Genomic DNA, 16,427 nt, shown 5'->3' with positions numbered 1-16,427 from the left:
GTCTTCCTGGATTAGTGGCTATATTATAGCATGATATGGAAACAGGGCAGGTTTGCATGTTAGTCTTTTCGATTTTATGGTTTCAATCCACATATATAAGGCTGAAAGACCATTTTTTTTTAATCCTGAAGCCTTTTCTTGCTGTTAAACCAGTCTGTAATGGTCCTAGATATACTTAATAAGACATGAAAGATGTTCAGCTTGTGCTCATTCATTCCCCGACCTTTGACTTGAGAAATCCTGGGGTTAGAATCCATCTTGGGTTCTAAGAAAAGGGTCAATCAAAGCTCAACATCTCTCATTATTTAGTTGTCTTGATGGAAGCCTGCCGTTGAATGATAGGATATTTGAGAAATTACCTTTCGTAGATGGGTCATTTATTTGATCTATGTGCCTTATTTTTAGTGCCGTAAAAAATGGAGACAGTCAGAAGAGGCTGTTGGTCACTGTCTGGAGCCATGGCCAAGACCCCAGGTAAAGTCTGCATCTGTTTGTGCTGCAATATGGAAAGTGTTGTATGTTGTCAGTATTTACTGTCTCCATAAAATATTTAAGTGCAACTTGCCTTCCATTTATTTTTTCAGCACGTACAAAACATGCTGGGAAATTGCTACCTGGATCCATCTGCATTTGATACATTTTCCAACTCATTTAACACATTAGCACAATGTGAACAGTGTAAGGTATCTAAGCAGTCAATACTGACAAAGTTTTGCACCTTGCATGGTCTGGGAAAAAAGTTATATCCTGTGGGCTTTCAATACCGTTGAGCTATTTCTTAAAAAAGCAGACTTGCATTTTACATATTCCTAAAACATCAGTCAAACACAGAGTTGAAATGGATATATCCTGTTGTTCAAGTGGTTCTTTTTAATAATAATAATAATAATAATAATAATAATAATAATAATACTTGCTTACACTTATATAGTGCTTTTCTGGACACTCCGCTCAAAGCACTTTACAGGTAATGGGGACTCCCCTCCTCCACCACCAATGTACAGCATCCACCTGGATGATGTGACGGCACCCATAGTGCGCCAGAACGCTCACCACACATCAGCTATCAGTGGGGAGGAGAGCAGAGTAACGAAGCCAATTCATAGAGGGGGATATAAGTTACATTATGTTACTTTTTAAGTTACATTTTATATTGCGTTGCAGAATGCAAAATACACTCAGAACCACAGGCTGATGCATTTTCTTCATATTCATATGACACATATATTTCTGCACAGGCATTTGAACATGGCAAAGTTGCGAATTTTAAACTTTTGGAGAGCATAATCACAAAAATGACATTTCGTGGCCAAAGAAAGCTAAAATCACGCAGGAAATAAAGTGGATGCTGAAAGGAAAAAAATTGCAAAAACTGATTGTGAATTTGTGCTGGAGCTTTATGATAGACTTTGGAGTGGGAAAACATGCCTCCCTCTGTTTCTTACAGTATAGGCATTCTAGGGTGGGGTTTTAGTTCCCTTATTTTAGATGCAAAGGTCTGGTGTTTGCTCCAAAGCTCTGTTGTTCTTAAATCCAAGTACAACATTTTTTTTGGTTGAAACAAACCTTAAGGCATATTAGCAAATCCAGGACCTCCTTGCGTAATTGTTTAAAAAAATGTTGTTTGATACAAGTTCTTGGATCTAAAGGCATGTGTTCTCTGTCTCCTTCCGAATGAATCAAAGCTGTTGACATTCGCAGCTGATGCATCACTGCTTGGGCGAGTACATTGTGAATGTGTGAATGGAATTTGCAGTAATTAAAACCCACTACATTCTGGCTGTGTTCATACATAGTATAGGAATCATCCTGTAAAAATAAAACAATTTGACGATTGGCTAAAATCTGCTTTCTTGTACTGGAATTTGCCACTCTGTGAGACTAAAAGGTGCTGTATTCCTGCACTCTACATACGATTGTGATAAATTTGACAACATGCATAAAGGTGAACAATAATAGTATTTTGCAAATGGGCAAGAACAGACGACTAGGTTTATTACAACTAAAGTTGTTACTTTTTATTGCACTTGTGATGGCACAGTAATTACGAGCTGCATTACAAAAGTCAGTTTAAAACAACAATTGTTTATTTCCTCCTATATTTCATATGATCATTAATGCTTTTGATTTGATTGTTTTCCATTTTTGATGGGGTCACAACAGTGATCTGTATAATTCATTTGAGGAAGACCCTTATGAATGGAAAATCATATGTTTTTAGGTAAAGACATTGTTTTCCCACAACCGGTGAAGAAGAACCATTACTGGAAACCTAGTTTTGGAGCACACAAGACTAATGAGAGCTGAAATCTTGTGCTTTTGCCATGAGAAAGATATGTTTTCTTCTCATACTGTATGTCTTTTGTTTCTGTCCGCAGGCAGAGCGAGTTGCTTGGATGCATGAGCTTTGGTGTTCGATCTTTAATGACCCCTGTAAAGGTGAGTGACCATGTCCCATCTGATGAATCAGGTCTTCTGCACTTCACTGGATTCACAAACTATTAACGCAAATTAAACCAACATGAGTACCACACAGAACGGTTTAAAACCCTCACTCTGTTATTCACTGATTGAGAGTAATATATGAATATCGTTTAAAATATATACTTGTATTGTGATTTCTGAACATCGATTAATCTTAGGAATGGGTATATTAGGTGGCCTAGTGAATTAATTCATGAAGAGGCTATAGAATTGGAACTCTTGTTTTTGGAGACATTTTTGAAAATGATAAGAAATACAGTATTCTCAGAAAAGTGATTCTCTTGGGTCACCTCCCACCTTTTAAATTGGCCTCTCTAAACTGTCACCAGGGGGCGTGAGTGTGCATGCACGTGTGCCTTGGTATGTATTTGAGGTGTAGTCCTGCCTTGCACCCTGTAGCTTGGGTTGCAAAGACCCTCACCAGGAATGAGTAGCTTTCTGACAACGGGTTATTCGATTTCCACAAAGAATTTTTCTCAGCGCAGTGACCAATTGTGCAACTGACAGAACATGTCGCAGTGTCACCAATCTACTTCGGAGGAAGCTGCCTCTGCCCTTTTCTTTCCATTACTGCAAAAAGAGTACAACAAAAGAGTGAGCATCAGGAATTCGGTCTCATGATCCCTATCCTGTTAACCACCTCGTGAATCCAATTGCTTGGTCACTTAAATCCAGTTTCAAGCTAGAGTAAAAGTAACTTGTCCAACGCATGATTGAGTGGGGCTTCTAGTTTGGGGAAACGTTTAGTTTTGGAAACTGTAACAGGAGGGAAGCTGTTTAAAAAAAATTGGAAAATTTGACCCAAGGTGTGTATTTTAAGATTTGGCTGAAGATCGCTAGGCAATATTTGCACTTTCAGCATATTCCTTATTTCTAGACCTAAAGTAAATAGTGCTATGAAATTTAAGATGTCCTTCCTCTTTGAGGTTATTGACAAATTAGGATATGAGCACACCTTTGCTATTCCAGTACAGGTAATGATTAATTTTTGGTTGGGAAAGGAACTTGAAAGTATCATCTCTTGACTGCTAACAAATGGTCAAATGTCTTGTAGTGTGAAAGAAAGTTATCATTCTACTCTAACTGGCTTTAGTCTTCAGACATTGTGCTAATGTTAATTTTTTACATTCCTTAAATCCTCCATTAATTTATATTGTAATATATTTCTTTATACAGTACCTCATGCTCTTGTATTGGGTCTGCTTTAAATTAGCATCCTGCTAAATTGCGATTCTGCTGCAAAACAGAATTACTCCATCCCTGTGCCTGTTAAGTCCTTTTGGCCTTAAGGGACTTAACAGGCACTTTAAAGAACCAATTATATATGTATATTCCTTTTTCAAATTTTTTCCTACAGCACTGTGAAGCCTTTTTGAAATCACGCTAGATATTCACTGTAACGAGATGGACTTACAACAGAGGGAAACATCACATGCTTACACATTAAGACACAAGAAGAATGAATTAGCATATCAGTCACAGCCTTATGAAGTTATGGCATGTTGCCAAAGCCTCAGAAATCTTTTAGGACTCTCCTTAATGCATGCTACTAGACATCTATGGACTTGCCTTTATACTCCATTTCAAACATGTACAGCAGCTTGGTCTTTGGGTTTTATTGAGCTTCTCACACAAAAATGTCATATTTATAAAAGGTTTTGAAAATCATCTTGGATATGATGGGCAGTGGTTAGCATCGCTCCTTACTACACTGGGGCCTGGGTTCAATTTCTGTGTGGAATTCTTATGGGCTCTATGTTTATGTGGGTTTCCTCTGAGTGCTCCAGTTTCCTTCCACATTCCAAAGACAAACTGGTATCTGCCCTTGGTGTTAGTATGTGTCTGTCTGTGCCCTGTGCCACCTTGTACCCATTGCTTGCCAAGATAGGCTTCAGCTCCCTCTACAACCATCTTTCAGATAGAGCAGATAAATAGGAAATTATTCATTCAAAACCGAAGTTAAACATTTGTTCTAAATACTTTCAGAGTTATAGTACTCTTAAATTACATTCTGCCTGTTGACCTTTTTCCTTAATAGAACAGAAAGCTGGACTAAAATATTAAAATGCTGTTCCATCACTTCACCTGTATTGTGAAGCTGACTTTTTAAATTCATTTAATCAGGTGAGATACATGGTAAATTCAAATACATTCTCAGTGACAATCTGGAAACCCATTTATAAGATGTTTTGTGAAGTCGTCCAAGTAAAGTACAGTCTTTACTCTGGAGTCCTAAATACTATTCCATGCTGCTATCCTAAAAATAATTTTGTACTGGTTGACTTACTTTTTTCAGTTTTTCCACAGTGCCAATTTAGAAAGTGATGTGCATCAAGAAATTAAATAATGAAAAAGCACAGTGGGATCTCATTAATTTGTCATCCAGCCAAAAAGTATTTCTTGCAAATTGACATACCTTAAATATTAAGTCAATCTGTCCTTAATTCCAGCACCTTCTTTCATTTCATGGGAATGGCAGTTAAATCTAGAACAAAATCAGATCAGGCTTAATTTCATGAAAAGAAATGCCCCCACAAGCATCTTATTATAGTTCTATCTTTTATTTATTTTTTCCCAACAACCCTCAAGGCACTTAGCTACAGTACCTGTGTACAACAAGGCAACATCTCAGGTGCTTTGCAAGGCCTGAGAACATAGACAAACCTGCCAACAGCCATTCCCTTTACCTCAACCCTTTATACAAAACCTAGGCTAGTTGACAACCATATAAGAATGTGCCTCTTACCCTCCAACAATTAGTCAATTAACCAATTCACCACCTCTGAGTCTACAGCATATACAGGTGTAGTATAAGTGATTGATGCCTGAATGACCTCTAGTGGCAGGTAAGCTCAAGCTAATACCCATCATGCTGTCCTGCCACGGTGCTAATGGTTAATTACCCTGATCTTGATGGGAATTTTACATCTGTCTGGCAGCATGACTTCATCTTCTCGCAACATTCCTATTTTTATCATGTTTTCCTAAGCAGAACCAGATCATCATCTGGTTTCTAGAGGTATGCATGTTTCTACCCTTCTTCCACATTGCTCAAATAGATTCCTGAGTGTCGTGATTCCATCGCTGCCAAGCTTAGTTGCAACTTTGAATTCCAGACAGCATAAAAATCCATTCATGCCACAAGGTGCTAATCATCTTCACATGTTCCTTGGCTCACAGCATTTTTTTCACATTTATTTCTCCACATTTATTATAATTTATTTTTACTTGATACCTTTTTTCCCTCTGTACTATTCCACTTTCTTTACTTGTAAGGCCTTCATGTAGATCATCTTAAATATCACTGGGATTTTGAGTCTCATGGTTATTTTTACATGGTTTTCTTATTTGACCCTGGGCATCTTTCTTAATATAGCTGTCATGTATTTGTCCCTGATTTATGAAACAGCTAGGTTTTAGCTTGTTTTGTTGGGCTTATTGCCTGTTTGATCATCAGCACTTTAATAGACAAATTAGTACAGTATCGGATGTACTTCTCCCGCTTCTGTGTAAATGGAAATTGTTTTTAAGAATCTTTGCCTATTCACCAGCCTATGAACATGGCTCATTTAATCAATTTAATTGGGCGTGGCTTAGTGGATGAAATTAAATAACTCTCTGTTCTTTTGATTTTAAATAAACAGTTCTTCAGTGGTCTATATTACGGGTGCTCTCAAACTTTCTTTGCATAGCTAGTATTTTTGTCACTTGTTTTTTTGCTATGTATTTGCTTTTCTAAAGAATGAACATTTTTTTAATGTTTGGACAGAGATTAATTGTGTTTTTTTAGCACAAGCGTGTGAGTGAGGTTTTTAATAATGACCACATACAGCTCTACTGCAGTACACGGACTGGGTAATAACTTTAAATATTAGTGTGGAAAGGATGAGGGGTTCTTTCGTGCTTTCCCTGTCAACATGCTTGGTAGCTCTCCTCAGGGAATAGTTAAGAGTCAGCGCTGTTTTAAAGACAGAACTTGGCACAAAGGAGAAGACTGAGTACAAGGCGTGGGAGATTTTGAAGGGAAAAAACACACACATTTCACAAAAGTGCTGATTTTTATCTGTCTGGGAAAAGAGTTTTGGGCAACAATTATTCGATAATTGCTGTGCCTGTCCTTTTTTTTCTTTTCCCCTCTGAACAAGCGTAGTGTGAAAGCAAAGGGGTGTGCTGTATGCAGAATAAGACAGCACTTTAATTCATGCCACTGCTTCAGAGATGGTTTTCTCAACTTCCCCTTTTTGTTTAATTATTCAGAACACTTTCACATGCCGTTATTTACTGAATGCATTCTCCTTTTGTTGACCGAAGACATTTTTTGGCTTAAAAAAAGCAAACTACTTTCTACTGTCACCTGGACAAGACCAGATATTCACTTATGTAGGAGTTGTCAGCTTGTTTTGCAGTGTTTAATACTTTTGTTAAGATATTTGTCTCCACTTTATTGTTGAAATTCCATCTAGGATTTTACTTGATGCTGTTTTTAGCCCTACCTTTACCTGTAAGGTCTTCTTGTAGAAAAATTGAGTTTTTAAAAACTAAATTTAGATTTTTAAAACATTATGGAATTGCATACCCTTTGGAAACATTGAAGTGCGTTCTGAGTGGGAATCTGTAAAATATTAATGGGGCACTGGACTGCACAGAGCAGGCTGGTTGCAGAACCTCTGTTTAATAGCGTGATGCTCGCACACAATAGGGACGCTTGTTTGAAGCCTGTGGATTTTGAAAGCTTTTGAATGGTTGTCCAGAGGATGCACATGGGGAGAAAAAAAAGGAAAACTGAGAACAGAAGGGAATGTTTACACGAAGGTTAGTGGGAGTCAAGAACAAGCCACTTAGCCATGCTAAGTGCAGACATAAAACCGAGGTCCTGACTCTCTGTGGTCATTAAAAATCCCATGGTTTTTCTCGTTAAGAGTAGGGGTGTGACCCCGGCATCTTGGCCAAATTTCCCCCTGGCCTTTACCAATCATGGCCTCCTAATAATCCCCATCTATGAATTGGCTTCATTACTCTGCTCTCCTCCCCACTGATAGCTGATGTGTGGTGAGCGTTCTGGCGCACTATAGCGGCCGTCGCATCATCCAGGTGGGGCTGCACACTGGTGGTGATGGAGGCGAGTCTCCATTACCTGTAAAGCGCTTTGAGTGGAGTATCCAGAAAGCTTGATGTCCATCAAGATACAGTTAGTTGAGATCTTCAAACAAGGTGGAGTAGAATAGCCTCCTGCCACTTATCTTGCTTATAGTATAAAATAAATTCACAATCTCATATAATAATCACAGATGACAACTTGCTGATACAGTATCTGGACAAGGCTGCACATTCTCTGGGAGATAGGACTGTATTGCATTTACAGCAGAAAGGATTCTTTTTCATTCTAAGCAATATGGCCCATTTGATAGGTGGAATCCTACAGTGGAAAGGTCTGATACTGTTTTCTTTCAAGCTGATGTTTCTTCCATGCAGCAGTTTTAAAACTTCCAGTAGTTTGCCTATTACTATCTCAGCCACCTTACCAGATCTTTCATTTCAAGGCCAGAGGATGGGAAAAGTCTGGAATAAAAAAAAAAAAGATCTTCGTGTATTAATCATGCTGCAGTGTAAATGCTGCTGTATATATACAGTATTTGGTAGGAAGGACATTTTAGGGAATTGAAAAATATATCTGTGAAGACACTATAGAGTGGAATCAAATTATGCTCTGATTATAAAAAAGAACATCTTTAACCATCTTCAACTATCCTTCTGAAGATCACAGAATGCAATATGTGATCTGTATAAGAGAAAGCTGTCTTGCTATGCTAGTATGATTCATGGCAGAGAAAGTGTATGGTCTTCCATCTATATAACTCAAGTAATTTAGACCTCATTTTTTAATTATTGTGATTTTAATACTGTGCTGCTTTGTCTTCTGTCTTTGTGTTATTGTATAAGAAAATGCATCATTGTTTGGCAAGAGCAGTCTTCTCTGCAAAATGAGCCCTAGGCAATCGGTTTTGGTTGAATGGAATTCAAGTTAACCCTAAAGCATATTTCCTTTTGAAACTGGTCGAAAGAAACAAGGAGGATAAACACCAGTGTGCCTTAATACTGTTCATTCCCATATTAAAGAATTCACATTTAAAGCTACGTGTGTCACATTTAAACATTCACATTTAAAGCTGTGCATCTTTTCTAATACAGTCATTGAACATGATACAGTTGTTGTTTTTTCTTCTCAGTACAGTGTGCTTTGCTAATTATCTAGGTTATGTCTTTTAAAGGTTAACATTTGGTGCTTGTTGTCAGGTTGTGTGCACATTGACTAATCCTTCCTGAGGACATTTGTCAATCAACATAACTTAACAGTGACATTTATAAGTCCCCTATTCCCCTGCCTTTAGTCTTTCAGGGCTTTAACAGTAATGAAGTGCCTGCATTTATTTGTCTTTTCTTAATTGGTTTGAATTTGCTAATGATATATTGGGCTTTAAACAATGGAGGTGGTCCTAGTTCGGAAGAGTTCCACTTGTTCAGAATTATTTATGTTGTATCAGTGTCTTTCACCTTCTACCAGACATGCTGAAGACATTCTGATAATCTAACATCATTTTAAATGAGGACGATAGAGCTGTTCCAGTGTGATTTTCTCTGTGTCTCACAACTGACAGAAATCTGTTAAAGTGCTTTTATGAACGATTATTCTGTGCTCCGTGGTGTCCAGTCATTTCAGTTAAAGGGTTTCAGACTAAAGGATTCCCCCCAAAAAAAAGTGCAAGAGAAATTTCTTTGTAAATTAATCATTTATAATAACCTTTAATCATTACAGTTTTCCTTTTCACTGGAAGGCTGACAGTCATGAGGGACGGGGTAATTGTTTCTGCTACATTTGTCATCATGCTTATACGGGCTATAAGCATTTTATCTGGATTAAAATGGAAACCTGCTTGACATCCCGGGCTTCTCTTTATATAACAAACAGCCATCTGGCTTCTGGGGCTGCACCAGATGCATCAGCTGCAGGAAAACACTGAACTTGCGCTTATTCCCAGACGACTCAATCTGTGAGTGAAAATCTCCAGTTAAATAACGTGCAAGCCAGCGGAGTTTGTGTGAGGGGGTCTCCCCTCTCTCTCTTCTAGTCTCAGACCTTCAACCAAGTCGCACACCACTTCTGATTTCTGGCAAACGGCGCAGAGCTGGGGCGGGGGGTCAGCTTAAATGACAAAAGAGAACTGAGGTTTTTTCTTTCTTTTTTTTTTGTTATGATCTGAATGTCTCAGGAAATCGGTGGTTGGTACTATCTACTGGGAGAAGACCTGGGAAGAACAAAACATTTGAAAGTGGCTACACGACGTCTGAGGCAGATCCCAGGTAAGTAGGATAAGGCAATTGTGTGGATTCATTGTCCAGGACTTAAATATGGAAGAGTGTGTGAGGCAGGGAGACTTTGACCACTGGATGCTTTGGAAAAAGCTTGTCGTTTCTTGCTCTAGACTGAAATAGGCAGAAAACTGCTTTTCCCTCTCCACCTCCCGCACTGAAATGCACCAACACACCCCACTCACATAGGGGAATTTTGTGGCAATGCTGTAGTATGTTTACACTTGGAGTGACTTCCAGGAGAGCATTTTGATGAGAATTAAGGAGGGAACATACTGTATTTGCTCCCGTTTGTCATTTATTTAAAAGTTGAAGCTGGCTTTATGTTTGCCCTAATCAAACATCTGTCACATGCTTAAAATGTTGTAAGCAATTACTTTTATTTCTTTCTAGGTTTACTGATGTCATTTTGACTTTTGTTTGGCTTTTTAGTATTCTGGCCAAACACCAGTATTTCAATTCTGGACATTAGTTCAAGGAGTCACCTTTGTGCACAGGTCCTTATCAGGAGATAATGTATTTTCTTTAAAAACAGGACATGCATAATAGTTTTTATTGGAATTAATAGTGTTTGAAAATGCTGGAGGAAACAATCGTAGATCTATAATGCTGATGGTGTGTACAATCTTTTACTTAGTGTCAGATTTCCATAAATTTTTCATCCCTTGCATCTTTTGATACAGATTCTTCCATTTAAAACCTGATCTGCAGGAGAACAGTTTTAAACATTGATGATAACATCATCTATATGTACTAAAAACATATTAGACAGTTTTATAAGGACATCTGAGATATTACATCTGTAATGTGCATTTGATACATCCTCTGGGCACAAGAAAAAGCTTTTAACCTTGGTGATTTCAGATCTCCAGGCTCCCTGCATGTTAACTGATAAGTTATAGCACTAACTGATCAATATTTCTCATAGCATTAATGTGGAAATTAATGCATATTATAGGTGAAACAATCCTCATTAGAGTGGTTCAACAGCAGAGCAGTGGCAAAATTCTCACTATTTCTCACTATTTTTTCCTGAAACTTATGTCTAAATACCACTTCCCAGTATAATACTTTGGGTTGCACGCCTTATAGAAAAGGCCCTTTTAATATATTTATGCAAACCAAAAATATTAATCAAAATGCTTGGGCAAACATCTGGAATATGATGTTTAACGTAGCTGAGCAGGACTTTGCATGCAGTTCTTTAAAACGTAAGCTATAGATACAAAGTGGGAAACACTAAGCTAGAAGAGACTACTAATGAAAAACATAGGTGTTTACTGTATATTGATGCATCATTTACTGTACATCTTCTAGACTATATGCAGAAGCAATTAAGGAAAAATGTTAGAATATCTAGTTAAACGCGTAGAATTTATATCAAGGGATGTTACGTAAAATTACATCACACACTAGTAAGTCCAGAATTTGTATATCGTGTACAGATGTAGCATTTTTACTCTTGAACACTGAAGATTAGAGAAGATCTGATATAAGACCTTTTTTAGGAATGATCCGGAAAACAGAAATCAAGGGGACACAAGCACAGGCAATTTGGAAGTGCATTTAAAATTGAGAAACAGAAAGCATTTATTTCCTCAAAGTTTTGTGAGAATATTGAACAAGCTACTTAGCCGGGTGGTTGAAGTCAATACCTCGGTTGGCTGCCAAATCCGGTTGTTTCTTTAAGAAATGACTGGACGTGATCTTTGGATCACTCTGCTACTAACTACCAAATGGGTTTAGATAGACCAGATGCCCTCCTCATCTGTTACCTTTGGAATTTCTAATGATTTTTCATTTCACCACAATAGTCCAGTCATTCCTATCTTTCCTATTGACAATTCCATCAGAGACACACACGCGCACACACACACAAACAAAACAGTTTTCTCTTAACCAAGCAAAATACATCTTGTTGGTTAGACGTGCAAAAGGAAATTGTACAGTAACGATTCATTAAGAGCAGCTGCCTGGGCTTCTCAAGTCAAGCACGAGAGCATTGCGTACTCAGGAATGAATAAAGGGCAGAAGGTTTTTCACTTCTGGAGTGATGCCTGACATGACACTTTTCATTAAAGGTTCATGCCGTCTTTCAGTGACACTTGTCTAATCAGACGTGTGTCACCTCTTTTGAGCACAGGCAGTTCCACCAGCACCGCACAAAGCGAATAAAGTAGGAAGGGCAAATGTTGCTGTATTGTGTGTTTATATCCTTACCCAAGTATACAAGGCCTTGAGGATGCTGTCAGGAAGCAGGGCTCTCAAGATTTCAATCAAATGTGGTACTGTACAAACCCCATTGGCCACTGCAACAGGGATCATCAATATACAGATCATAAAATACTGTTATGGAGACTAATTGAAATGCAAAATATCCATTGTCAGTAAAAGAGGCTACACTACAATAGGGCCATACTCTTACCTGGATTTCCTAACGCCTCCAGTGAGATGATGGCTACAACTCCACAGTTGCCTCAGGATGTTTAAGCAATCTGCACAACTGTTCATCAGTGCAGTACTCTCTCACTACAGGGAAGTATACAGCCCCTATGTTGGATGATGCTTCTCTCAGACATTAGAAATACATGACATAATGTGTGAACTTTCTATAGAGTTATAAATTCTTAATGAAACCTGACTTTGTACTTTCTGCTCCCTGAGGGTGGATTTAGAAATATGCATGTTCTGTCTCAGTACAGTTCCCCCTACTCCGAGATGGTAAAGGAGAGATGTTGTATATCTGTTTTTTGACAGCTTAGATACACTGAGTTCCCCATTATAACAGCAGATCACATAGTGGCAAAGGTAAGCCTGTACTCTCAAGAGCCTGGTGGCTGGAGGTTTTCAATAGGGTGACTGTATTCGGAGGCGCTATACAGAGACTGAGAAGATGTGAATACTCTTTCATGTTTAGGAGCACAACTAGGCTTGGGTGACATTTCTTTGGAAACTTTTTATTACAGAAATAGAGTTTTTGAAAATTGATTTTGTCTTGATGTCTTTGTGGCTGATAATGCATTTATAAATAAATAAAAGTATATACTGTAGAAGCTATCACGGTGCACAGCATTTGTAAAGATGCTGTCAGATGGTATACTGTGGCTGATGTTGTGTGATGAGACATAGCTGCTCACTGGGGTAAACACCTAAACCTACAGCTCATCTCATCGCCTCAGTGTTCCAGTTTCCCTTCGGCCCCATTTTTAGCATTCCAAACACATCAATGTATTTTACAGTAGAATGAAGATAAACCCTTTTTTCTAAGGTAAAAGAATGTGAGGGCCCCTTGACTAGCTGTGAAAAGAGGGATTGGATTCAGAACATCACAGGCAATGTATGAGACTGCTAAGATACATACAGCCTCTCCTCCCAAAAAGCTTTGACTATTTCTCATAAGTAAAGAATAATCATATTAGAGAAGTCTAGTTTATCATCTGTCTTATGTGGTTTCTAGTAGCTTATTATTTTGAAGATCTCTTCCAAATATTTCATAAAGGATGGCAGCAAATTGTCCTTAGCAACATGGAAAAGTTGAGTTGAGTTTGCTCCCAGAATGTCTATTTATGGAACCACCTGGCTGTCATGCAAGGAGCAAGCAATTGCAGAGCAGTATTTCATTGACTGGTTATGAATGGTCACCCGTGAACCTATATTGGATGAAGAGGTTGGACAATAGATGGATGGACCTCTGCTTATTGTTGATATGTAAGATACGTGGTTGGTACATCTTGTACAAACTACAAGCTTTGTACAGCATTTATGAGCATTTCCATATATCCAAGCTTAATTTCCTCACCATTAATTCAGTATTTTAGCTCTGCTTATTTGCCCTGTGATGGAGTAGTGTCCTGTCCAGGGTGTATCCTGTCTTGCACCCATTGCTTGTTAGAATAGGCTCTGGCTCCCCTGCAACCCTGTATTTGGATAAAGAGGATAGAAAATGGATACATAGGACTCTATTTATTCATTGATTTCTGACATCGTTTTACATCTGCGCCTGTGGCTGAAAGGTTGCCGGTTCAAATCACGCGGCCTGCAGAGGCATTCCTACTCTGTTGGGGCCCTGAGCAAGGCCCTTAACCCCAACTGCTCTGTATAAATGGCTGACCCCGCGCTCTGACCCCAAGCTTCTCTCCCTGTCTGTGTGTCTCATGGAGAGCAAGCTGGGCTATGCGAAAAGACAAATTCCTAATGCAAAAAGTTGTATATGGCCAATAAAGTGATAAAGTGATCTTATGTACATTGTTTTCCATCTTTATCAAGAATGTTTTAACAAATAGTATTTATCACAGTTACAGAACATCTGATTTTTTCCATTCCTTTCTCTCCTTCCATCCACCTTTCTAATAGCCTGATAGAGACTGCGCCAGCCAGTATAGATTAACTTAGAAAGTGTGGCTAATAAGATTTAATTTAGGAATGATTAATTGCTTCTCAAGCCTTTATTGCAGGTGTCAGATATGTCAGCACGTACAGTATTATATTCAAACTGCTTAATGAAAACAGATGCAAATATTAACGTTGGCGTCCTCGTTGCAAGGCTAGGATCAGGTGTAGGCTCATGCCGATGCAGATCGTTATGATATGAGATGAAACCAGTGCAAGTCTGGGAACTCTCACGGCCTTTGGTGCGCCCTGCCCTGCAGTGAAAGCAGCAGGGACTCTCTTGTTCCACTGACAGAGTGATGAAGAAGTGAGGCATTTGAAAGAGAGAGAGGGTTTGTGCCCTGTCAGCTCTAGCTGCATGGGAGGAATGAAAGCCTCAAATCATCCATACTCTTAACCATCTAATTAAATACTTTTGCAGTGCTAGACAAAATAGAGTGGGAGAAGGGTTTCTTCAAACGATTCCTGCCACGACGAGGACATTCATTTAATAATCAAAGTTGAGAATTCTAAATTAAGAATCTGCTGTAGGGATAACAAGCTTTTATCTGAAAGGTGAAATAATCCTTTGCAACATGTTCAGTATATTATCGAATGTTTAATACCACAATTGTCAAGCACTGAAGCTATGTTTTTTATACCGTAATAGGTCCTAAAGGTTCAATAAAGTATAGATTGGACACCAATTAAACTGGTTTGTTAAATTGCCACATACAGATTTTATCCCCAAATGTTAAAATTAATTTTGTAACTGCTCTCTTGACAGAAATGTTGACATGTAATTTATTGCATGTCCTTGACATGGACGTTTTGAATAAGAGTGAGGTAGAACTGATGGAGAGTAAAGGTATAAGCTCAGACATTTCAGAGAGGTTCAGACGTTTGGAGTCAATGGGGGGCCAATGGCATGAAGCTGCCATCTGTGGGATTATGACTGATAAGCCACCATGACCTTTTTACATTACAGAGTCACAGCCTTTTTCAATCATGGTTGGAGAGATTGGCACAATCACCTTGGTCACTGTAGAGTATATTCTGTTGGATGAACATTTTTGGCTATACTCAAAATTCATTCTCAAGATGGTGAAGACGTGGAGGAGAGAGATTTGATATGCAAACGAATAAGGAAGTCAGCTGTAAATAATTTCAATTATGACGCAATAATGACGTAATGACGTAATTTCAATAATGTAAATAATGACGTACTTGTAGATGCCGTTGACCAGCTGGCTCACGTGTTAAAGAACGGTATTGCACTCGTAACACAGAGGGCTGAATTCGGAATCTTGCTGTTTATATCTCGCAAATCTGTGAGCCATGGCCCTTTATTTCATTTAGGAGACCTTTGCAATAGATCAGAGGAAGCTATTGTGTTCTGTGATTTTTGCCAGGGCCCTAGTAAATGAGAGAGAGGAGAGAGTAAATGAGAGGAAGCTGTTTCACTCATCTTGCTCACTTGGGTGAGGTTGTGAGGGGAAACTTAGACACATTGTGCCTCGGTATTAATCTTTAGCTTTTCACACTGAAATTGTGCGTTTGATTTGTTGGCACCCCAGTGTGGGGATCCCTAAAGTAAAAGACAAGGATCAGTGGCTTTTGTTCTGCTCTTTCAGAGGTGTCTCGGAAAGAATAATGCTATTTCAGCTTCAGAGTTTATTGGAGCCATTTGTCTTGTCTAAACCTTGGCGGGAAACATACTTAGCATACTGAAGGCCTGCTCATAAGAAGATAGTGTAATTTTTAAATCTCTTTAGACTTCCTACTGGTGTACTGTAGGTAAACCCTCTTTTACCTTTAGATTTTATTTTTTTGTTTTCATCTGTGATCTCAATGCCGAGTCAGCCAGGTAAATCTGTACTTCATCCCAGTGCATGTCAGACACTTTTTTTAATTCTGCGGATATTCTCTTTAGATGCTATTTAAAGTGGAAGCCGTGTATCCTCAATGCTCAGTAGACATTTTAACAGAACAGGGGATTCTGGGTGAAAGTGCTTCTAGGGTTAATGTTACAGAGATTGTGGTGTAAAAACATTCTGTTGCTAGAAACTGTTCATGATTGCTCATCCACATCTTTTAAATTAAAACATAATTTGGAAATGCGGTTTTGATGGTCTCACAAATAATTTTCCTAATTGCTGAATGCCACACTTTGTCATAGACAGTAGTGTAAGTCTTTGAAAACCTAG

General features: G+C 38.5%; 1 protein-coding gene across 1 annotated transcript in view; it reads left to right on the top strand.

Moving 5' to 3' along the window:
• The window catches only part of LOC102686985 (regulator of G-protein signaling 3-like), a 183,414-nt gene that overhangs the window by 70,910 nt on the left and 96,077 nt on the right, over window positions 1–16,427 (top strand). Inside the window, exons 8-10 of the mRNA XM_069183310.1 lie at window positions 406–474; window positions 2,379–2,439; window positions 9,753–9,843. Coding sequence (XP_069039411.1) covers window positions 406–474; window positions 2,379–2,439; window positions 9,753–9,843 — 221 coding nt within the window. The remainder of the gene's footprint in view (window positions 1–405; window positions 475–2,378; window positions 2,440–9,752; window positions 9,844–16,427) is intronic.

This window comes from Lepisosteus oculatus, chromosome 24, assembly GCF_040954835.1.
Source record: "Lepisosteus oculatus isolate fLepOcu1 chromosome 24, fLepOcu1.hap2, whole genome shotgun sequence".
Taxonomy (NCBI): Eukaryota; Metazoa; Chordata; class Actinopteri; order Semionotiformes; family Lepisosteidae; genus Lepisosteus; species Lepisosteus oculatus.
The sequence above is the reverse complement of the archived record's forward strand: the minus strand, read 5'-3'. Positions and strand labels throughout refer to the sequence as shown.